Source organism: Oppia nitens, unplaced genomic scaffold (genome assembly GCF_028296485.1).
Source record: "Oppia nitens isolate AA-2021 unplaced genomic scaffold, nextdenovo-longstitch-racon4-pilon3 scaffold13_pilon_pilon_pilon, whole genome shotgun sequence".
Taxonomy (NCBI): domain Eukaryota; kingdom Metazoa; phylum Arthropoda; class Arachnida; order Sarcoptiformes; family Oppiidae; genus Oppia; species Oppia nitens.
The window spans coordinates 310,982-335,192 of NW_026533192.1; the positions used below are offsets into that span (position 1 = coordinate 310,982).

Here is a 24,211-nt window from a genome sequence, read left to right on the forward strand (position 1 = left end):
GGAAGAACAGATCTGCCATTAAATACAACAACTGATTCACAAATTGATTCACAAACTGATTCAGAATCTGATTCACGAACTGATAACAACTTATTTATAGTTATTATTAGTGTATTGTTTGTGATAATAATTTTAATAATTTTAGCAATCGTTGTGATCGCAATTGTTATGTGTTGTTATAATAACAAAAACAAGAAAACTTCAAAACTATTGACAAATAATTATAAAAAAGATGAACTAATAAAACAAGACATTCAAAGACAGGGTTCACTACAATCAACAGGTTTTGAAGTTAGCGGTCAATCATTTATACATTTAGATAAATAATGTAAAAATCTTTTATTTATTTTATTCAATATCTCTGAAAATTTGAAACTGTTTTCATAAATTTATAATTTTTCTAATTATTTTATATTTTTGTAATAAAATTATTATTAATATTTTGTGTTTATATTGTTTTRTCAATTTATTTCTAACTCAAAAATATWATGTTAATATAGACATAAAAATGTAATCATTTATTTTGTTTTATCAATAACTAGTTAGATCTCCACGTAATAAAATGTGTATCAATAGTTAGCTCAAAACACGTGCAACAATACTTACGCGCTTACAGTTTATTATATACGTTTTTTATTTATTAATTTTTTATTTAATTAAAATTATTAATAATGCCGACACATTAAATAATGACACAAATATGACAAACATTTCCAAATTATATAGTAGTATAGATAGATATCTAGATACTAATAATTGTAATCTTTATATATTATATATATATATATATTGTGTTTTGTCAGCGTAACAATAGATTAAAATTATTAAAATATCAAAATAACGGTTAAATAAAAAGTATTGTTAATTCTGTTTTTAATGTTTATTTATTGTTGCACATTTCATCAAAAACATTTAAATATTTAATTCAAATTTAAATAATATATTTGTTATATTTTGCTTTTTATTTTATAATGTTATTTTATGGGAATTTTTTTTTTAAATGTTTATTGAGGACTGGTAGGTTTTACCAGTGCTAACAGGTAGGCTGATGTTGTGTAACTATATTTTTCAATTTATAGTTTTTAATATATTCTATTTTATAGCTCTGTAGGTTAGCTACCAGTGCTATTTTTTGTAAATTTTTTTCAAATGCAAAAATTTTAAATTAAAATTTTAAATTTTTATTAAAAGCAATATTATTTCTATGGGAAATTTTAAATGCTTATTGAGCCCAGGTAGGTTTTAGGGACAGGTAGATAGATGTTGTTACTAAATTTTGCTATATTGTATCATTCACAGTATACTATAGGTTGCTACCAGTATACTATTTTTTGTGTTTTGTTTAAATAAAAAATTTTTTTGCAATAATGATAAAATTTTAAGTGTGTGTTTAATTTATTTATATATATAAAAAAAACTTTTCTCGATATTAAAATTAAAAATAATTAAAATAACGGTTAAATAATTTTTATTAGAAATGTTTATATGTATATTGATTAATATTTTGATTAAAAATAATTAAAATTAAAATAATTACTAATGATGAATATTTTAAATAAAATGTATTGTTGACTAAACAGTGAATTTTTAAATAGTATTGCACGTGTAAAGAAAAACATTTTATATTATATTATTTATTTAAATAATTATTTATTTAATATATTTTGAACTATAAAATAAAACAAATTAAACACACACTAACAAATGTATTATTTCAATAATGTTCAATTTTTTTTAAACATTTAATATATTATAATTTTAATAATTAATTAATTAAAATATAAATATATATTATTTATGTATTAAATTGAAGAGAGTGTTAGTGATAATGTACATTAATCGATACTGTATAATAGAGAGAGAGAGAGAGAGAGAGAGAGAGAGAGAGAGAGAGAGAACATTTTTAGAGAAAAGAGAGAGAGAGAGAGAGAGAGAATGAGTGAGTGAGTGAGTGAGTGAGAGAGAGAGAGAGAGAGAGAGAGAGAGAGTAAAAAAAATAATCGTTTTTAATTTTATTTTAATTATAATAAAATAAAAATATACATGATTTTTAAACATATAAAAACATATTAAAATAATGTAATATATATTAATAAATAATTATTATTTAACTATTATTGAATTCGTGTTTATAATAATTTTATAGTTCAAATAATACAGTAATTTCTATTATTTTTAATTATATTTTTTTAATTATTTTTTTATTAGTGAATACAGTACTCAATTTATAAATTMTAATACAATTGAATATTGCAATATAACATAATGTTTTGTAAACATTCAGGTAATTTTATTTATCTATTAGTTAATTACATCAGTTTTATTATAAATTTAAGTTTAAATAACATTTTTTTAAAATAAATTAAAGCATTTCTGATAGCTTTAAATAAAATTTGGTTAATAATGACATCAAATGAGTTTTGTGATAACTATTTAGCCGTAAATCGTAGCAATACTTTTGGTTTACAACAGATACCGACACCAACWGAGTCGGGAATGTTRTATCTGTTTGTCAATGGTTTGCAATGGAGACTAATATTTGATACAAAGACCGAGAGTCTCTCAATCAGTGATTACGATAATAAAGTCAAATTCAATGAYAATTATATGTTTGGATTTTCCTATTTTAGATTTGATGACTATTTTTATGCTTTTATGCAGGTATTGAAAAAATTAAATAATAATTTTGTTTAATATAAATTATTTGATTTATTTGATTAATTTTTTWAAAWAACTTTTAGCCAAACTTAGAGTTTATTGATGTTTATCATTTCGGTCAAACATTCAATGGTACGTCCAATAAGATTAGCAAAAATCTAAGACATTCAATGTATTCAATTAAACCACAATTGTCTAATAATMAATACATTGCCTATCGTGTCATTGATGATGATCAAATGGATGCAATGCCATTTGTTACACAAATATACAATGAAAATAGCGATAAAAAATACAACCGTTTGTTACATAACTACCATATCTTTGGCATTAGCTTTGATGGCAAATCATTTGATACATTAGATTATAACCATGAAATGCCCAGATTTAATAAGACTGTCCAAAGTTTGCCAACTAATTTGCCAATACTAACAATGTATGGCCAAACCGATTACTATAAAGAGACGGGACTATTAGTAATCTTTGATATCAATGGTTATCAACTTAAATATTGCTGGTTTTTAATTAGATATCAAARAGTATGTCATATATATATATARTATATAATTGATTATATTTATTTATATGATATACCGGTATATATAATATTRTTATTTCTAATAATACTGATATATTTTTCTATATATTTATATTGATTATCGATTTTAGTGCATTGAATCTAATTTAAAAACACTAATTGATTGCAAAGAGTTCAACACAGAAACAGTAGTGACTAAAAAACAGTCCGATTATACTACAGATCCTTCAAAATATACTACCAATGCTAGCATAAGTATGATTATAATAATAGTAATATCTGTTCAAATAATTGTCTTAAACTGATTTTAAGTGTAATATGTATATCATTAATATAAAATAACTACTCATAAGTATACTTTATTAAATGTAAAATATAATTTGTAAWATATTATATATTATAAAATTTRTTTTTTTATTTATCTCTTTAAATATCTACAGGGTTTAAGAAATAAGATGAAAACTTGATTAATCTAAAAAAAGARATACAAAATAATAAATATATAAAAAACAAGTTATTAACATATAAATATAAATTAATTATTAAATTTTATGTCAATTAGTATTATCAATATCACATTTAATTTAATTTATTATCTAATTTATTAGTATATTTTTATAYATATATAAAAATGTTTATTTAACAAAAAAAATTATATTACAACATGATGTCTACAACATTAGATATATTGATATATATTTGAAATAGAAATCACGATCTATTTGTGTTTAACTGTWATTATTTTATCACAAGATATCAATACAAATAATTCAAATAAATTATTTATAAATTACTATTTACTGATACTATTTATTGATTAACTATTCAGAGACAATGAACAAAATTTTTGGTTTCATAGCTAATAGGTTGTAAAACTTATAATCAATCTTCAAATAAACTGWAKATTTAAAATAATAACAGATTTTATGTATTAATTGTTTCCATATAAATAGCTATCATTTATGGCATAACAAACAATCACATATTGTTGGTCTCAAAAGGGTGTATCTGATGGATAGTAATACTGTGGGGGAGGCGTTGACCAAAATAGTCAAATTGTCAATTGCTAAAAAAGAAATGTGGGATTCGTGCGGATTAGCACCGGTAGGAACCGCTTGTATACTTGATATTAAATCTAATAGTCACCTGTATCTCATTACCTGTGCACACGTTGTACAACAAGCGGTAAACTTTGCATTAAGTGATGTTAGTAATAGAAAAATAGGATATGGACAAGTATTGTTAACAGATCCWGAATTTGATTTGGCCATTGTTGTTGCAAAGGTAGTTGTATCGGCAGGTTCGGCACTTAAAGCGGCCACTTACACGGATACAATGTTTGCCGATGAAGTGATGGCATTTGGAGTTCCCATATCGKCCAATAAGTTTCCCAATTGGTGTCCCGGTATTATCAGATGTCCGGCCAGTCTTCTGGCCAGAGATGTGGCCAGTTATTATGTGCATGACTATGATGTAGCTAATCGGACAATGATCCACAGCAGCGCCGAAATGGTTCAGGGGATGTCCGGCGGCGCTATAGTCAATATGATGGGCAAACTTGTGGGCTACCCGTGTATCGGTAATTCAATAAAACGAAACTTTTATGGCGGAAAAGGCATTGAAATTGGACGTATGATTACGAATAATACATTAATCAATTAAACTGTTATTTTTAATAATAAATTTTATATTTTATATTAAGGTTTGTGTCAAAAGGCCAACAAATATGTCAACAATCGGACAACTATTCGACTCCGAGAGCATTCATTAAAATTAGGATTACGGCTWAAAATTAAGTCGGAAAACAATTGTATATCTATTTTATATCAGATAATTATGCCTTCAATTGGAAAGTATATGTCAATCGATATTATTGATTAATTAATTTATATACTAATATTAATAATATTTTTGTATTAAATGGTAACAGTGAACAACTACAGGGTAMTAACATTAACTTCGGGATAATTGTAGGGATTAATGGACAGCCTATTCAATCAATCCAATACTTTATCAATTCAATCAACCAGTCCTCAGCCAAYAATCCTTGTGTTGTAAATATAATTCAATCACTACAACGTCTAACTAGAAATATATGGATAGACAGTGATATAGAAAATATAAAATTTGTATAATCAATGTGTAGTGCATTGGTATAACTGTATAGTTTAYTGTTTTTTTAGTTATTTATARTTTAATAATAAAGTACTACATATTGTAATGTATAAATTCATAATGTATAAATATATTATTTTAAAATATTGCATATTGTAGTCAAATGTAAAAATTAGATACATATATATAGATTTTGGTACAGAATTAGGTATATAATTATATATATATATCTATTGTACTGTATTATACCGGCCKGGAGTATCACTAGTTTGTAAACTAAAGTATTTGTTTTAGTAATCATTTATTTTATCAAATAAAACATGTGTTTATTTTTTTAGCTAATTGKTGTTACTTAGACTAAATTTTAGAGTAATTAAAAATTTCATTATTATTAACTATAAAATTTCTTTACTAATTAAAAAATTATATTTAAATGCAATTAGTTTTTTAATTAAAAATTTACAGGAAATTTATTTTATAACCGGTACAACAAATGTCACTAAAACATCAATATATTAATGCTAAATGTCTAAAATTAAAATTATGTTTTACTATAATATATAATACAATTTGATATATAATATACAGTTAGTATAAATATAAAGATATCRCAAGCTATTAATTTTTAACTTATTATTTATCACGAGAAATCAATATAATAAATTCAAATTAAGTATTTTTATTTAATTATTTTTGTCTACAAATTATTATTTAATGATATCTTAAAGATTCAGTGATTGATTATTCATAGAGAATGAACAAAATGTTTGGATTCATAGCTAATCGGTTGTTAAAAACTTATTATCACTCAAAAAGATATTATATTCAATAGATTCAAAACAATAATACTAATCAACATTTTCTTATCAAAGATTTTATCTACCAATTGTTTCATTGTGTGGTTATTATTTATGGCAAAAACAGACACATATTTGTTTTAAAAGGGTGTATCTGATGGATAGTAATACTGTGGAGGAAGCGTTGACCAAAATAGTYAAATTATCAATTGCAAATARAGATTTGTGGGAAGCGTGTCGATATGCAAAATCAGGAACCGCTTGTATASTTGATATTAAATCCAATAGTCATATATATCTCATTACTTGTGCACACGTTGTAGACCAAGTGGTCAATTTGTCATTAATGGATAATAATAATATAAAAATAGGATATGGAAGAGTATTGTTAACAGATCCAGAATTTGATTTGGCCATTGTTGTTGCAAAGGTAGCTGTATCGGCAGGTTCGGCACTTAAATCGGCCAAATACGCCGATGCAATGTTTGCCGATCAAGTCATGTCCATTGGAGTTCCCATATCAGCCAAAAAGTTTCCCAATTGGAGTCCCGGTATTATCATATGTCCGGTCAGTCTTTTAGCCCGAGATGTGGTTAAAAACTATGTGCATCACTACGATGTAGCCAATCGGGTAATGATCGAAAGCAGTGCCGAAATGGTTCCGGGAATGTCCGGCGGCGCCATTGTCAATATGTTGGGCGAATTTGTGGGCTACCCGTGCATTGGTAATTTAAGATATAAGCATTTTTTAGGTGGACAAGGCTGTCAAATTTACCGTATGATTACTACTAATAMAATATATATCAATATTAATCAATTAAACTTTCACAAGAAATTAATCGGAAATTATTTTCATTAAGGTATGTGCGAAATGGCCAACAAATTTGCTAACAATCGGACAGATATTCGACTCGGGATCATTCAATTGGAATGGGATTACGGATGAAAATTGTGTCGGAAAATAATCGCATTTTTATTTACTATCAGATAATTATGCCTTCAATTGGAAAGTATAATATCAATCGATAKCATTTGAATAAGTATTATATTTACTAACATTAATAATATTTTATATTACGGGTAATTAAATGACGACAGTGAACAACTACAAAKCAATAATATAAAATACGGGATAATTATAGAAATTAATGGTCAGCCTATTGAATCGTTTGCACATTTTATACATTCAATTTATCAAACCTCAGCCATCAAGCCTTGTGTTGTTAATATAGAAATATCATCACAATTACTAACTAGAAATATATGGTTAGACAATGATACAAAAGATATGAAATTTGTGTAATAATGTCTATTATGCTATAAATTAATAGATTTAAATAGTTTTTTTTAAATAGTTTTATAATAAATTACTGTTTATATAAATATATTATTTTAAAATATTGAATATTGTAGTTAAGTGTAAAATTAGATTTCTATAGTATTAGTTTTTTTATTTATTTGTTTTAGTGATAATCATATATTGAATCAAATTAAACATGTGTTTAATTTCACAAACAGATAATATTTATAGTGATTATAAATATCATTACAGGTATTATCTATTATTTTTATTATTTATATAAATTTAGTAATACACTATATGAAATATCTCTATATTATAAGTTAAGTTATACAGTATATAAATTTATATAAAAAAAATTATTATAACATTAAAATAAAAATTATTATTACTATCAATATACAGTATTAATTAAAATATAAAAAATGACTAAAYTATTAAATCTATTTATAATTTTACTATATTTAGGACATTGTTTGTTAGTGCGATCGCCGGAACATTATTTATATGAGTTATCTGATGACGACAATTGTCATTGTATTGGAACTAATGTTACGGATATTGCCAAAGCCATCGACAAAACTGTGAAATATGTCGAAAGTGTYCAAAAAGTTAATCTAATACCTGGTGTTGTGGTCGGTGTCGGTATTAAAGGACAGAACGTTATGRTCCGTGGTTTTGGTGARACTGATATTGAAAACAATTTACCGACTCGGGATGACTCGGTGTGGCGTATGGCCAGTATTAGCAAGTCGTTGACCACAGCACTGATCGGTCGATTAATGGAAAAAGGATTAATCGATTTAAAGAAATCAATTCATAGTTATTTGAGACCCGAAGTGTTTCCCGTCAAGCAATGGATGGGCAAAGATGTTGTGATTACTGTTGAACAAGTAATGTCACATTCGGCCGGTCTTAGAGTTACCAAATTTCCCGAAGATTTTCGTGAATTTCTYGACTATAAAAATGCAACCGAAAGTGTGAGACAATTTCGTGATGAGCCGCTTATATCGGCGCCGGGAACTCAGTTTAATTACTCTAACTATGGCTTTCAATTGGTTGGCGCTATCATCGAGTCTATTATTGATGAGCCGTACGAGACGGCTATCAATCGCATGTTTCGCGAGCTCGGTATGAATGGTACGGTATGTGAACGACACGACCAGATACTGGCCCACAGAAGTCGCTATTATATACGAAGCGATTCGCCATATTTGCGGTCACACCATATCAACGAAGACAAACTAAAACTCTATAACGCTTTCATAGCCGACGACGTCTGGTCGGCCAACTCGTGGCTAACATCTGCCGGTGTTGTGTCCACTGCTAATGATTTGCTGCATTTCGGCAATTATATGATAAACTCTTATTATAACAAACAAAATTCAGGTATACTTTCCTTAGAAAATTATTTCTAATTTTTTAATTAATTATTTTAATCTTTAATTATTTTTTTAATGATATYTTTCTATCAGATCTCTTAAAGTCAACAACAGTGCAGAAACTGTGGGAACCAGTGATWGAAATGGGAAATTACAGTGGTATTGGTTATTATAGTAAGTCATTGGACACAAACATTATTGATAATYAGTTAACATATTTTATATACTGTATAACATATTATATATCACTAGCACATGGATGGGGACTAAYCAATTTGGATCATCCCATCACCTGTGATGGCAAGTGTCAAATGGCGCCTATCAAGCGTTACTATTGGCATAGCGGTGGACTCAGCGGTGTGACCACTATGTTGGTTGTAATGCCCGACCAGCATATGGTGGTCACCGTATTGACAAATATTAATCCATTTGATCCGATTTTGGATATGGCTTTAAATATTACAAAAAAWTTTATTCAATAAAATTAATGACAATTATTAAATAAAATCAGTATTAAGCCATTAAAGTGTCTTAAAGTTGTTTATTAAACATTCATTCATAACATGTGTTCAATWAATTACATAAAATATAAATATTTTGAATGGCTATTAAATTAATATTAGTATTAATCTAATACAGTGTTAAAGCTAGTAATTATCATRCAATYGAATAATAGCTACATTACAGTATCACTACTATTATACAWATAWTRTGTTTATTACACTTAATTGTATGTCTAGTTAAGTGAAAAATTATRAGTGATATACTTATGCAATCATTGGGGAAAACATATTTTCAATGCATTTCATGTAATCTTACATTCACAGTYCATTAAACCTGTTTAAGTTTAAACCTAAAAGTYTAAATGTAAAATATATTGTAAAAATATTGACACACAAATTGATACAACAAATTRATAAATCAATTTRATTGCTAAACAGTACTTTCATTTTTTTAGTCACATATGGATTGAACTAAWAAATKAATWAAAGTAACCTTTCTATCAAACTATTCTCAAAGCGATAATCAATCTGTGATTCAATTATTATTATTTTTTTATAAAAATCTATTAAATATTTTCAAATATATCAATATATCAAAACAAAACTTTAATATTTATATAAAATAATTTTTTAATATACAGATATTTTTWAAATCATAATATTATRCAGTAATATAACGATAGATAATATATATAAAATAATGGACATTAAAATATTGATGCAAATTGAGTGATGAGTGGACACATAAAATAGTATATATCTTTGTGTATGTTATTGTCGGTGATGTCTATCTGTCTGATCCATCAATCACTGGCCGGTGCATTGTTGACAGTATCGAGACGTATAATACGAAGTTTTTCGTTGTCCACGTGAAYGACRGCCGCTTCGTTATTGTTGCCGCAATAGTGAGAACAGCTGAAGATTGTGGTACATTTGYTGCCGAAATCAAATCKGAACCCTTTGGCCGGCACTTCATGCGCTCGGACGACATGAGTGAGRCCGTTGTTCTGCAGAAAGTTGTTGATGGCGTCTTCGGCAAACAGAAAAGCTGTTCCCCTTTTCTGGTTCGGTATGAATCCCTTTGTAGTCTCTGGTTTAATGCCCTGCARTTCGGCCGACTCGTTGAACTGTAACTGATTGCACGGATCCGACCACAGTATTTGCCACGCAATGGAYGACTCTGTTTCCGGATTACGCAAATCGTTCTTCTGTTTGTTAATGTCATCAATCATTCGTGTGTCTCTCGGTATACCTCCGTGRGCACAGTAGATGGCATCGTCGATGACCGCCGAAAACGGAAGTTTGTCRAACACCCGATTGGTCATCTCGTARGCATTCTTTCCGAGAGTATCGCCGTATTTKCGGACACATTCYTTGTAATATGTGTAATGTCGCTGCAGTTCCCTTACCTCGTGATTACCTCTCAAAATAACGACTTTTCCCGGCGCCAACATCTTCATACACATKATATAYAGSGCGCACTCYAAACCCCACTGTCCTCTGTCGACATAATCACCGAGAAATACAAAGTTGGCCGAYACAAGTGGAAAATTATTCCACAACACTCTCTCCAATGTCATCAGATCCTCGAGATTGCCGTGAATGTCACCGATGATGAATGCGGGTGAAGTKGCTTTAGCGCATCGGTCATCTTGACTSACTATTTTCTCCATCTGTGCACAAAACTCGCCCAACTGTTTGACAAATGSCTCCCTTTCCCCTTTGMYATACAACAGTCCCTTTTTATCCYTATGCGTACCTTTAGTTTGGTTAAACTCGCGTATYTTTTTCATGAAATAATTGGCCATTGATTTCTGGTTCCACACGACATCTATTGAAAACTTGTTGTTCGTTAGTCCCAAAACACTACACATTTTGTTTGAATTGGATTTTTCTTTGCCAGACGAAGAAGTGTCAATTGAATCGATTTCAGGTAACTTTGTGGACGATATCCAATGACCTCTTATGTCCAGTCGCATCGTATGTATGGCGTAACTGTATTTTTTGTCTCTACACGACCCGCACACGCCATCGTATTTGACACGTTTGAACATTTCGGTCTCAAATGTCTGTTTGGTTGTGGCTTTGGTCAGMGTTCGGTTAGCCATTGACCGAGAAATTTGTTGGACAATAGCTCTATTCGATCGACACAAACCATGAGTGCCGCGAAACTTGTGGGCACCGACAGCCTTATTGAAGTCTTCAAAGAAGACACCTTTTTTTCGGACACCAATCGCTTTCATACTCTCAATGACCTTCTTTTCGATGGCCGCTCCCTTYTCTTGCGGATAGATTTCGCTGACCATTGAAGTRAATTCTTTCTTATTGAGATAACCGTCTGCATCCAAATCRAAATACTTGAAAATGAATTTGATCCGCGACTGACCATTTTGGGCCATTGGGTCAATGGAGGTCAGACCCAACAAGAATTCATGGAAATCCAAATAACCTGTTTTTTGGTAATTGAAGGCTCGAAACAAGAGATCAAGCTTTTTGTCCATCTTTTCGAAGCCGTATTTCGACATATAATCRCTAAATGAGGTCAATGTCATTGCAAAGGCCGGGAAACAGTGTTCGGTATAATCGGTATACAACCGCTCGATATCTTTCTCTGAATAGTTAGTCGACTTAAGCATCTCTTCCTCAAGATTTCTGGGCGGATCGCGCGGCACATACATAAAGGCTTTGTCTAAACTGATTTCATTGATCTTCGGACTCAAYTTTTTAGCGCCGATCAGAGCGGAAAATTCGCTCACTTCGGGACCCCACAGATTGGTCTTTATCTTACTATTGTTAATYTCCGATACACTTAACCACTGAAGTCGGCCAGTATTTTTGCAGCATTTGAAAGCGGGATTTTTGTTGGTCACCCGTACGTAATAGATAAGTCTGATGTTAAACTTCTGTGTCTGCGGTAATTGTAACCGAAATATCTCCATACAACTGAACYTATCGAAAGCCGGTTTTGCCATAAGATTTTTGAACAGCCGAGCGTCGCCGTTGGACAGTACTATATTGGCGCCGTCATAAGCACCCTCGCTCCAGGTGCGGGTGGGCGGCAAATGGACAAACGGCAACCAWATATACTTGGATTTGACCTCTTGGGCCACGAYTATCTTCTGGTGTRTAGGACAGTGTATAACGTAAGCGCAGACATCGTATACTATYTCCCCGACCAGCGGACCATTCAATGATGTGAGTCTAGAGCTAAAGTGCTCCTTTAGTTTAGTTGGCGATGCGTTGTTTAASGAGTCTACTGATTTAGTTTTGCGTATTTTTGATACACCTCTAACCGGCTGTGTTTTAACTGGTGCCGGTCTGACCACTTTTGCCGGTGACTTAGATGTTGATGATGTCGATGACGTCGATATTGTCGATGCTGTCTTCTTTACCGGTGCTTTAGATGTCGAAGATGTTGATGACATCGATGTTGTCTTCTTTACTTGTGTTTTACTATTCACAGAAGATATTTTACTTTGCACTTTACTGACAGGTTTGCCACCGCCTCTGGCATTACCACTACCAGTGCCACCTGTTTGGCCTGAAGACTGTCCTTTACCTTTAAACAGATTCCAGAAACCCATTCCTTCGTTGYCTTTGTCTGCCGTTTTGACTGTTATTTGAAGAACACAAACTAAAGKTGTGTCAAAACAAYAATTATCTCTTTTTTTTGGTATCAGATGTTTCACTGTTTATTGTATATCAATTAAAACTAAATTTAATGCTKTATTTTATCTAACTGTCCGTTACTGTYAAATAGTGGTCTATTTAGTTTGAAAGTGTTTRTCTAATAACGATATATTTGAAAATTTTTAAATWTWTTTTTAARTAACGATTATTATTTTTTTTGTATTTTATTATCTCGATTTGTTTGTAATAAACTTAATTGTTTCACTAAATCACTATAATTTAATTAACATATACCGAWTATAATGTACAGTATAACGAAATTATACAAWCAAAAAATATTATTTGAATTATCAGTACTTTTGAATATATTTGGACAGTCAGGTTAAGTGCAAAAATCAACTAATKKAACAGTTATTTGTTGTGTTAAGTCAAACATTGMGATTACAGTCAATCGATAAGAAAAAATGTATTTTATAATTATTAAAAAACTATTTAATTAATTAAATTTTATTTTTTTWAATTATACATATAATRACCGATAGGAATGACGACAACAATAAGTTTGGTGTCATATTTGTCTGTTGTATTGCTGTCGTCTTCATTATCTGTTTTTTGTTACCTATTTGTTGTATCTGTTTCTGTCAAATAATCTTATATTTWACGGCAGATAAGCGATATAAGACAGGCATYGAAAACCGTAAAAAACTATATATCGAAATGCAAAAATCCATGGCTAACAACACCARCAACAATGACAGCGGTTATAAAACTAGCGCTCCGGGAGGTRCGTCACTTGTCGTAGTGGACACTGCTTTGCCGCAACCAGTTGGTCAGTCATCTGATGCTACGACAGCATCCGCATCATAATATCATTGATATTAAAGCTCTTAGCAATCAAATCAATAGTGAATCGTGTGAATACTGTATCAAATTTAATCATTTATATGATACACTATTACTAATAAATATAGCAATATTTTCATATATAATACTGTACTTTGATTTTCAAATAACATTTTTAATTGAAATAAACAAATTTTAACTGCTATTTCATATGACTTGCAAACCGTTTACTATTTTTGTCATATTTGCAGAACTATTCAAAGAATAATTATTGAAATGGATTTTATTTTTCATATTAATTCTAATTAATTAAATAATTTATATCTCATTAAAAAAACTTAATTAATAARTAAAAAATAAATTGTAAATCAAGATAGAAAAATATTTATGAATACTTTTTTTAATTTAATTTAATTAATAAATAATATTTTTTTATTTATCTGTAATTTATCTATTTATTTAATCCACTTATTAAATAAATACTGAAAATGTGTATATAATAATTGCAATTATTGCACTCATCTATTATTTATTTAATATTTAATAAAATAGCTAATTAGCTAATCTATAAATTATTGTTATTATTAATACTTTCAAAAGAGTACATTATTGAACAAATCTAATAATTTTTATATAATGTAAATCATATTATTATACTTTAGTATAAAAATGAAATTTAATAGTTTTTTTTGAAGGCGTTATTTGAATTAATCATTAAATTCAAGGCTAAAAATTTCTCGTCTAATGTACTATACGTTCAGTTAWCATACCTGTTGTAGTTTTCTCAATGTTTTAGACTAATGTATGTCATATTACTGTACAGTATATCAGGTTTTATTATGTTTTGTTTATTTATTTAAAATTTTTATTATTTGAATTTATTGTTTACTTTTGTTTGTTTGTAGTTTCAATAATATGATTGCTATTGTTTAATAATGGATTCATTTTGCGGCTCTAAATACTGGGTTTGTAAAAATTAAATAATATATTGTTTATATTATATATATATATCATATATATATAATGATTTCATCAATTTTWTTAATTGCTATAATAATATACCGGTAATTTATAAATACACTTACATTAAAACAAAAAWACTATTAAGTTTAATATGTATCTAAAATTTTAGSTTTGATTCACTTAATAAAATAAATAAATTCAATTATATGTRTTGGATTTTATATATATAAAAATTATTATTAATAACATTACATTTGTTAAGTACAAATATTTTGTTAAATACAATAATCATTTAATAGATAATATCAATAACTTTTGRTATTTTATATAAATTTTATATTTYTATATTTAATAATACTGTATAACAATTATTATATTCTAGCAGTRTATCTAAAAATAATAAYATTTAATTGATTAGTTAATGTAAATGTATTTTTATAAATTTATAGTATCATTATACCGGTACATTATTCAAATAAATATTGCAATATACTGTACATTTACAATGATGCAATAATAATAATTTTTAATTACAGTATGTTTATTGAATTAGATATAATAAATGAATTATATTTATTTAAAAAAACTACAGGACTTAAACATAACGTGGTTTACAGATAATCCAGATTTTCCCATATGTTTTCAAGARACAGCCCTCACATGGACTCCCTGTGCCTTATTCTGGGTCTTATCGGTGTTTGARTTATATAATACGATACGATCAGATARGCYACCACTTCCATGGACTTACTTGAATATATCAAAATTGGTGAAAATGTTTAAAAATTAATTTATATATAATTTTACTGAATTAACAWCATTTTGCAATTATAATTACAGTTATTATCAATAATATTAGCAATGTTTAGTCTATTTGAATTGATACTATCRTTACAAAATATGACTGCATTACCACTTGTTGCCTATTATACACCATTAATTAAATTATTAACTTTTGTAAGTTTTTTAAGTAAATTTTTTATAATTTCACAAAAAATAATATTAACATTACTCTAWTATAATTAAGATAATATCATCTTCAATGATATATTACGAGCGCCTGAAAGGTATTCATACATCGATCTCATTGTTCATACTCTGGATATTACTATCGTTRACATCACTCATCAACTATAGGACATTATTATCAATTATTTTTGGCAATGTATTTATAATATGTTATTAAWTTATTAACAACTTAATAATTATTTTTTGTKTAAAGAAACCAATAGATCAATCACTAACAGATCATATATTTATCATACGTATGGTAACCACACCCGTACTAGTCGTCCAATGGATACTCTCATGTATTGCCGATACTGTTATCATTAAATCAAGAAATGAAAAAGTATAATAAATATTTATWAATAACAACTCTTACTTTTATATGTAATATTTAACTCTCATTATATTTAAATTTTTAGTTTGAATGTCCTAAAAACAGGGCATCAATACTGTCGATACTGACATTTTGGTGGGTAAACCCATTAATACGACTGGGCTATMGACAGCCGCTAACAATGTTGGACATGTGGTCACCGAACAAGTCGTTTCTYACCGAAAATAATTTACTAAACTTTCACAAACACTACTTTAGAAAATGTTTAACAACTAAAATATTTCCCATCAGTGGCTCAAACTATAATGTTATACAACAGGACCAACAAATGACCCGAAGTTCCGGYATATTATTGCCACTTATGAAAACCTACTGGTTTTTTGGACTGGTATTGTTTCTGTTTAAATTGGCCTCAACATTGATGACATTTATCAATCCTATACTATTGGACTGGTTTATTACATTTGTGTCCGACCYGACCCAACCCGCATGGCGCGGATATTTTTATTCWYTACTAYTATTTATATCGTCAATGATTATTAGTATTGTTASCTCACAAAGCATGTATTACTCTCAACTGATCCGACTAAAGATGCGCTCCTGTATGACAAATACATTGTACCAAAAGGTAAATAAGCATTAATTAGAAAACTATTTGATTTAACTTTTTTTGTGTMCATAAAGAGTTTGKTGCTGTCCAATGATGGCCGAAAACAGTATACAATTGGCGAGATAGTGAATCTGATGACAATGGATACGTTTCGTGTGGTAGAGTTCATACCAATGGTCAATAGTATGTGGTCKGCGCCCTTTCAGGTGATCATTGCTGTCTACCTATTGTGGCAAAAACTGGGTGTGGCCACATTGGCTGGTTTAGGTATTATGATAGTGTTGATGCCGATGAACGGGTTTGTGGCCACACGGTTGCGCAAAATTCAAGTGTCGCTAATGAAACTGAAGGACAGTCGTATAAAGTTAATGAACGAGATATTGTCGGGCATACGAGTATGGAAAATGTATGCCTGGGAACAGTCWTTTAATGAACAGGTGATGAAATTGAGGAACAGTGAGATCGGAAAACTTATTACACGTGCTTTTTTACACGCATTCATTATGTTCTCATTTAGTTCGGCACAAGTATTGGTGAGTTATGGACAATAATTTATTTATTTACTGTTAATTAAKGATATTGTATTACATTAAAAAATAGGTATCAATTGTTAGTTTTGCTGTCTATGTCCTAATCGATAAAAACAATATACTGGAYTCAAACGTAGCGTTTGTATCTCTATCGTTGTTTGGCATATTAGGCATTCCCTTAACTATGATCCCAAACATTATCACCAGTTTTGTTATGGTATTTATATATMTATTTTGATAGTATTTTCTTTGAATGAAAATACTATTACCATTAATATAAATTTATGATAACTTTMTGATAGTTTACAGTTTCGCTTAAACGAGTCAACAAATATTTAAATRGCGAGGAACTGGATTCMAGTGCTATAGAACACGACAATCTTATTGAAGATCCAGTGGTTATAGACGATGCATCATTTGCCTGGTCTAAAGACAATGTAATTCCTGTATTAAACAATATATCRTTAAAAGTGCGGTCAAATAAACTGATAGCAGTGGTGGGTCAGGTCGGTTGCGGCAAGTCTTCACTGTTGTCGGCACTKTTAGGCGATATGATTAAAACAGATGGTGTGATTAAAGTTAAYGGCAGTTTTGCTTATGTGCCACAACAGGCATGGATTATGAATACGACACTTAAAAATAATGTACTATTTATGAGATCWATGGACAGACGGACTTTTGACAAAGTGCTCGAWGCTTGCGCTCTGAGACCCGATCTGGAAGTACTTCCGGGCGGWGAGGAAACCGAAATCGGCGAAAAAGGTATCAATTTGTCAGGCGGTCAAAAGCAACGGGTGGCAATGGCCAGAGCCTGTTATGCCGAYGCCGACATATACCTATTGGATGACCCGMTATCGGCATTGGACGCACACGTAGGCAAACAAGTGTTCGACGACGTTATCGGACACAAGGGGTTATTGAGACATAAAACCAGAATTTTGGTGACACACAGGATATCAGTTTTGCCGAATGTCGATGAGATTGTCGTTATGAAAGATGGCTCGATATCGGAGTTTGGCTCATATAAAGAGCTGCTCGAAAGGAAAGGCAGTTTTGCTGACTTTCTCGTTCAATACTTGGAAAACTCGGCCGACGAAGAGCTCGAAGACAATGAAATCGTTGATGAAATTGTATCGAAAATTAAACCAGAATTACARCGCACTATATCGCGACAAAAGAGTGCCACAAGTGATGAAGGAGTCCGAGAAAGAACACAATCGCGGATCAGTTTGATTGATAAGCCTAAAGAAAAAGCGGGAAAAGTTGATGGGATTGAAAAGGGAAGATTGATTAGAGAAGAAAAAGCCGAAACCGGTTCCGTTAAACTCAGTGTTTATGTGGAGTACTTGAAAAAGATCGGAATCTGGAGTCTTATTGCTGTCTTCTTGTCGGATGTGGCGCTGAGTGCACTCACCTTTGGATCGAGTCTATGGTTATCTAAATGGAGTGACGACTCTCTTGATCCCATCAAACGATTAGATGAGTCGCTGAGAAATTTGCGACTTTGGGTGTACGGAGCACTGGGAGGCGGCCAAACAGTGTTCACATTGATTGCCACTATATCGATAACATTGGCGTGTCTTAATGGATCCAAAATACTTCACAATGAAATGTTGGTGCGTATGATGAGAGCACCCATCTCTCACTTTGACACTACACCGATGGGWCGCATACTTAATCGGTTCTCAAAAGATATCGATACWTCYGACACAGTGTTGGGAATGAGTATTAGGAGTGCTATGAGAAGCTTCTTCAGCGCCGGAGTCTCGTTCGCTATCATTGGCTATGAGACTCCTTATGTATTGTTGGCTATCATACCWGTAGGTGTTATCTACTACTTCATACAGCGCTTCTATATYAGCACATCTCGACAGTTGAGGCGAATCCAGTCCAACGCCCGGTCGCCAGTAATTGGTCACTTCTCGGAAACGTTGTCGGGTGCGACCAATATCAGAGCCTACGATATGTCCGAACGATTYATYAACGAATTTAATACATTAGTCGACACTCACCACAACACGACATACGAGTCTACTGTTGCCAATCGATGGCTGTCCATTCGTCTGGAGTTTCTCGGCTATGTTATTGTTTTGTTAGATTCACTATTTATTGTCGTTACCCGTAAGTCGATCAGTCCCGGTATGGCTGGCTTGACTCTAACCTATGCAATGAAAATTACTAGTAATTTGAATGCCATTGTGGGCGCCGCCACWACACTTGAAACTGATATCGTTTCTGTTGAAAGATGTCTWGAATATACACAAACACCAACTGAAGTAAATATCAATATTTATTGAATAATATTAGATATGATAATCATTTTTCTATTTTCWTACTTAAAGGCCGATTKGTTTGTTAAAGATACYAAACCCGATGATGATTGGCCTCAAAACGGCTTAATTGAGTTCAAAGATTACAGTACCAGATATAGAAGTGAATTGGATTTAGTGCTAAAACATATTGATGTCAAAGTAATGGCCGGTCAACGAGTCGGTGTAGTTGGCCGGACTGGCGCTGGAAAGTCGTCGCTTACTTTGGCACTGTTTCGGCTCATAGAGCCGGTCACTGGAACTATAGTTATAGATTCAGTWGATATATCTCGKATAGGTCTTAATGATCTGAGATCGAAACTAACAATTATACCACAAGACCCGGTACTGTTTAGTGGCAAATTGCGAACTAATTTGGATCCATTCGAACAGTACTCAGATGAAGACTTGTGGTCAGCCCTCGAGTTAGCTCATCTCAAAACATTTGTGGCCGCACTSCCCGATCAACTCATGCACGGCATTACCGAAGGCGGTGGTAATCTAAGTGTTGGCCAAAAACAACTGATTTGTTTGGCCAGAGCTTTGCTCAGACGAAGCCGTATACTKGTGTTGGACGAGGCGACCGCTGCCGTAGACGTTGAAACCGATGACTTAATACAACAGACAATACGTCAAAAGTTTATCGGCTGTACTATTGTGACAATTGCTCATCGATTGAATACAATCTTAGACTATGATATGATATTAGTGATGAATAACGGATCAATTGAAGAGTTTGATTCACCAAAATCTTTGCTTCAGAATCAACAGTCATTGTTCTGGAAGATGGCTAAAGAAGCCGGACTTGTATGACATRAATCACTATTTTTTAATGAAATAGAAATTAATTTAATTAATATTTTATTTCAATAAATTATTTAGAGATTATTTATTATTTAATTTTTAAGAGTATTATTTATAAAAATAAATTGTAATGAATTATTAATTTTATTGATAAAAAATGTATTAAATTTATTAWGAATAAAATTTATTAATAAAAACTATAATATTGTGATAATTAAATATTATTTTAATAAATTAATAAGTGATAAWATTTATAATTAGAATTTTACTRTAATTAATTTTAATAATATATATTATAATACAGTACTAACTTAYTGGTAATACTTTAAAWTATTTAACTAAAATTATTTAAATTATGATTGATGTTCATTAAATTTGAAGTGTAACATACAGTATTGTATAATTTATATCAAATATAAATAACGGTAAAGTATAAGTTAATTTAAATTTATATTGTATTTAATTATGCAATTAGTTTTATATATAAAAATATCTTATTAGAAGTTAGTTTCGTTATACACATTTTGCAGTACAATATTACAGATTAATATTATACTATCAATTGGTAAAACTATTTTTATTGCTATTGAACTTAAAMATATATATATATATATAAATATTATAATACATTACTSTASTTTAAATTAGAGGTCATATAAATTAGGGTTGATTATACATACCTTGACAAATAATTCAAACTAATCAACATTRATATATCAATAATTTGTTTTTAACTTGAATTAAATGAATTAAACCATTGAATATTATTRTATTAACAAATATATCTATATACATAGAATCTATAGTATAGATAATTTWTATTCAATATATTAAGATAATTACAGTAAAAACAATTAGTTAGAAAATATAAAAAAGTTTCTTTTAAATTAACTTGCTTAAAACTAGATTTTGTTTATTTTATARTATTTTAATTTTAAAAATATATTTAATATTATTACTAATATGCAAGGCTAATAATAAAATAAGCATTTAAGCAAACTTTTATTTTTTATGYTGTAAACAAATTCTCACATCAATTTGATAAATATTTAAAAAATTATTGAATATATCAATATATAACATTTATTATATACATTAGTGTGTACGATTTGTGTACATTATTGTGAAATTATTTTTCATTGATCTATCAAATACTAATTTCTATTAAATAAATATTATATTAATTATATTATTATATAATAAAACAGTACAAATTACTATCCAAATAATTTTAATTGCAAATTTATGTATGTATTSACCCAGTTAGCATKTATGACTATACTCAGCCAGATATTTGTGTCAAATCAAATGTACTTTTACGCCAAACCCTATGACCAAAAAGCAGTCCTACAAAATATTAACAGACTCAAGATTGTCAGAAATACCATGGTAAGTTATMTTTATTGGTTTAAAAAAMTTATTGGATAATCTTATATAATATACAACAACTACACTAATATGTAGACTGTGGCCGAAACCATAAACCAGGCCCGACGTAGTCATTTTAATTTGACCCGTGATTGTTGTTGGGGTGTCAACATTGATAGGGACCGGTTTCCCAGCAAATTATAACAACATATTATATACGATACCCATTATTATCGAAAGTTTTATGAATTCGACTAACGATCTCAAGGATTGCCTAAAATTTGTCAATTGTTACGATCATATAACCACTGAAATATTGGTCAGTCGTGATCGGCAAAGTCGGGTCCACAAGTTTATCAATATTGATATAATTAGTTTGTCCGAACCGGGACACGATGGCCAGTCTTATTGGTGCGGAGCACAAACCTTTTGCTATGGGTTCACATTTGGACCGTTAGATATTAATGTCAGAGCAATGGTTAATTGTTAATAACAGAAAAAATGAAAATGAATAAATAATATATATTTTAAAAATTGACATAGAAATGATTATTTTCAATTTTTCATTGAATAAATCATTAATTGACATTTATTTTATCATAATATTAAATTAATACTATAATTTTTAAATAAGTGCCGCATACCACTTACTAATATTATTTAATATAAATTTTTGAAAATGTTTAAAATTATTATCACTATTAAAAATAACTAAGTAAAATAAAAATTAACTTTTTTCAAATATAATMGTAAAAAACAGCATGTTAAATGTTACTCTAATGTAATTTACAAATTAGTAAATTTATTACAATTATTTATTAGTTATTTATATAAAACAAAACTAAAACATCACATCACGTGTTGTAAATAATCTAAAATAAAAAAACAAATTTGAATTCTATTAAAGAGATTGAATAYTAAAACTAATATTTAAATCTATTAACACTTAATTGATATCAGATTTCTAACTGACTTTTCTGTGATTTKTCTACAAATCTTAGTGATTATCATCGCATATATATATATATATATATATATATATATATATATATAGACTAATATAAACTGTATATAACTATTGAAACAATAGTTATGATTGTCAAGTCTGTGATCTGTTGTTTGATATACTTCTTATCACTTGTTATATTGTCTTTTGCTAACAATTTATGCAAAGATAGCAATCGTCTCGACTCTATAGTCTATATACCCAATGGTCAGATGTGGTTCTTCACGAGTGGCGGTCGCTATTGGTATACAAAGGACAGTCTATTTCCCCCCAGAGATGAAGGTTTACCATTGCCGGGAGGTTTTAAGAGAGGAGACGCCGCTGTTTATTTGGACACAACATCTGTGTGCGTTGGCGCCGGCGAAATGAAAGTTTATCTTTTTGAGTACATCGATGGAAAGGGCAATATGTTTATGTCTTATGATTTGCGTGTCGAAGGCGAACAGTGGTCAGAGGAACCGATGCCATATAATAAACATCTGGGTATTAGCAAAGCACAGGTCGATTGGACCAAACCTATCGAAGCAATGCTCAACTACGACAATAGCAAAGTGATTGTCATACAAAAAGAAAAGTACAGTTTAGTTGACTTAAGCGCTTTATTTAGAAATTGTACGGATGTTACCATTGARGGCAAACAYTATCCACAACAGAGTATCTTACCTTTTCTCGAGGCTCAGGGAACTATCGATGCCATCACACATATTAACAATACATTGATATACCTGTTTCAAGGCGACTCATTTTGGCCGTTAGACATACAGTCAGAGAAAGACGGTGTGTTCAAAGGACATAAAGGCAAACAATTGGATATTTTGAAAGATTTATTTAAATTCAAAGATGAAGATCAATGCAATCATATCTATGTTGCCGACAAACCGGAAGAATCAAATACAACAGTAACTAGTGGTCCGAACGGTGATAATGATACGATATCGACTGGTCAGTCAAATACATCCAGTGCTCAAATAACTATAACATCAATTGAAWCKAAAGCAAAGAGTGGTTCCAATAACTGGTTATGGATTATAATCGTTATAATAATAATTATTATTATCGTTATTATTATACTCATTATCTGYTGTTGTTGTCGTAAATCAGATAAAGACAAATCTAAAGATAAAAACAATAAAATGAACAGTCATTCGAAAGCATCGTCAATCACTCGGGTGGGAGAGRCATCACTAACAGACAGATCCAACACAAAAATCACTTCTTCAAAGACTGGCTCAAAAGCCAATGCGAATACAGTTTCCAAGACTGGATCCAAAGCAGGAAGTGCTTCCGGTTCTACACCTAAAGCCGTTATTGGTGTTGGAGGTGGTACTCGAACTGGTGACATGTCTTCAATGGGAACCAGTCCTTCTACAATGTCTGTGCGCTCAAAAAATCAATTWACAAACAATTGATTGACATTTACAACATTTCTTAGAGTATAWATATTTTCTAAAAAACAATTATTCCCATAATTATATAAAATATTTGTAAAAAAATCCAAATATTTTATAATTAA

At 29.9% G+C, this 24,211-nt stretch overlaps 5 protein-coding genes and 1 long non-coding RNA gene across 7 annotated transcripts; 5 read left to right on the top strand and 1 right to left on the bottom strand.

Moving 5' to 3' along the window:
- Positions 1-4,010: 4,010 nt before the first annotated feature.
- LOC128959360 (uncharacterized) lies at positions 4,011-5,331 on the top strand. Its single transcript, XM_054305310.1, has 4 exons — positions 4,011-4,062; positions 4,150-4,826; positions 4,899-5,049; positions 5,127-5,331. Exons 1-4 carry the CDS (start codon positions 4,031-4,033, stop codon positions 5,329-5,331), a joined length of 1,065 nt encoding a protein of 354 aa, XP_054161285.1. The 5' UTR covers positions 4,011-4,030.
- A 694-nt stretch (positions 5,332-6,025) lies between these two features.
- LOC128958892 (uncharacterized) lies at positions 6,026-7,112 on the top strand. The gene is made up of 3 exons (XM_054304855.1): positions 6,026-6,097; positions 6,184-6,884; positions 6,969-7,112. The coding sequence occupies exons 1-3, from the start codon at positions 6,066-6,068 to the stop codon at positions 7,052-7,054; spliced, it is 819 nt and encodes a 272-aa protein (XP_054160830.1). The 5' UTR covers positions 6,026-6,065; the 3' UTR covers positions 7,055-7,112.
- Positions 7,113-7,833: 721 nt separating this feature from the next.
- Positions 7,834-9,272, top strand: LOC128959366 (serine beta-lactamase-like protein LACTB, mitochondrial). The gene is made up of 3 exons (XM_054305316.1): positions 7,834-8,797; positions 8,884-8,964; positions 9,043-9,272. The coding sequence occupies exons 1-3, from the start codon at positions 7,834-7,836 to the stop codon at positions 9,270-9,272; spliced, it is 1,275 nt and encodes a 424-aa protein (XP_054161291.1).
- Positions 9,273-10,096: 824 nt separating this feature from the next.
- Positions 10,097-12,877, bottom strand: LOC128959377 (uncharacterized). The gene has a single exon (XM_054305326.1). The coding sequence runs from the start codon at positions 12,875-12,877 to the stop codon at positions 10,097-10,099; it is 2,781 nt and encodes a 926-aa protein (XP_054161301.1).
- Positions 12,878-14,514: 1,637 nt separating this feature from the next.
- On the top strand, positions 14,515-15,469 carry LOC128958981 (uncharacterized). Of its 2 annotated transcripts, none has more exons than XR_008484564.1 (3): positions 14,515-14,568; positions 14,672-14,731; positions 15,322-15,469. It is a non-coding gene; the product is annotated as an uncharacterized LOC128958981 (long non-coding RNA). The 2 variants fall into 2 exon arrangements; XR_008484565.1 differs by having other exon boundaries at positions 14,561-14,597.
- A 107-nt stretch (positions 15,470-15,576) lies between these two features.
- Positions 15,577-20,333, top strand: LOC128959388 (multidrug resistance-associated protein 1-like). The gene is made up of 8 exons (XM_054305335.1): positions 15,577-15,686; positions 15,757-15,894; positions 15,952-16,080; positions 16,157-16,699; positions 16,756-17,214; positions 17,282-17,428; positions 17,514-19,487; positions 19,554-20,333. The coding sequence occupies exons 1-8, from the start codon at positions 15,591-15,593 to the stop codon at positions 20,331-20,333; spliced, it is 4,266 nt and encodes a 1,421-aa protein (XP_054161310.1). The 5' UTR covers positions 15,577-15,590.
- Positions 20,334-24,211: the final 3,878 nt, after the last annotated feature.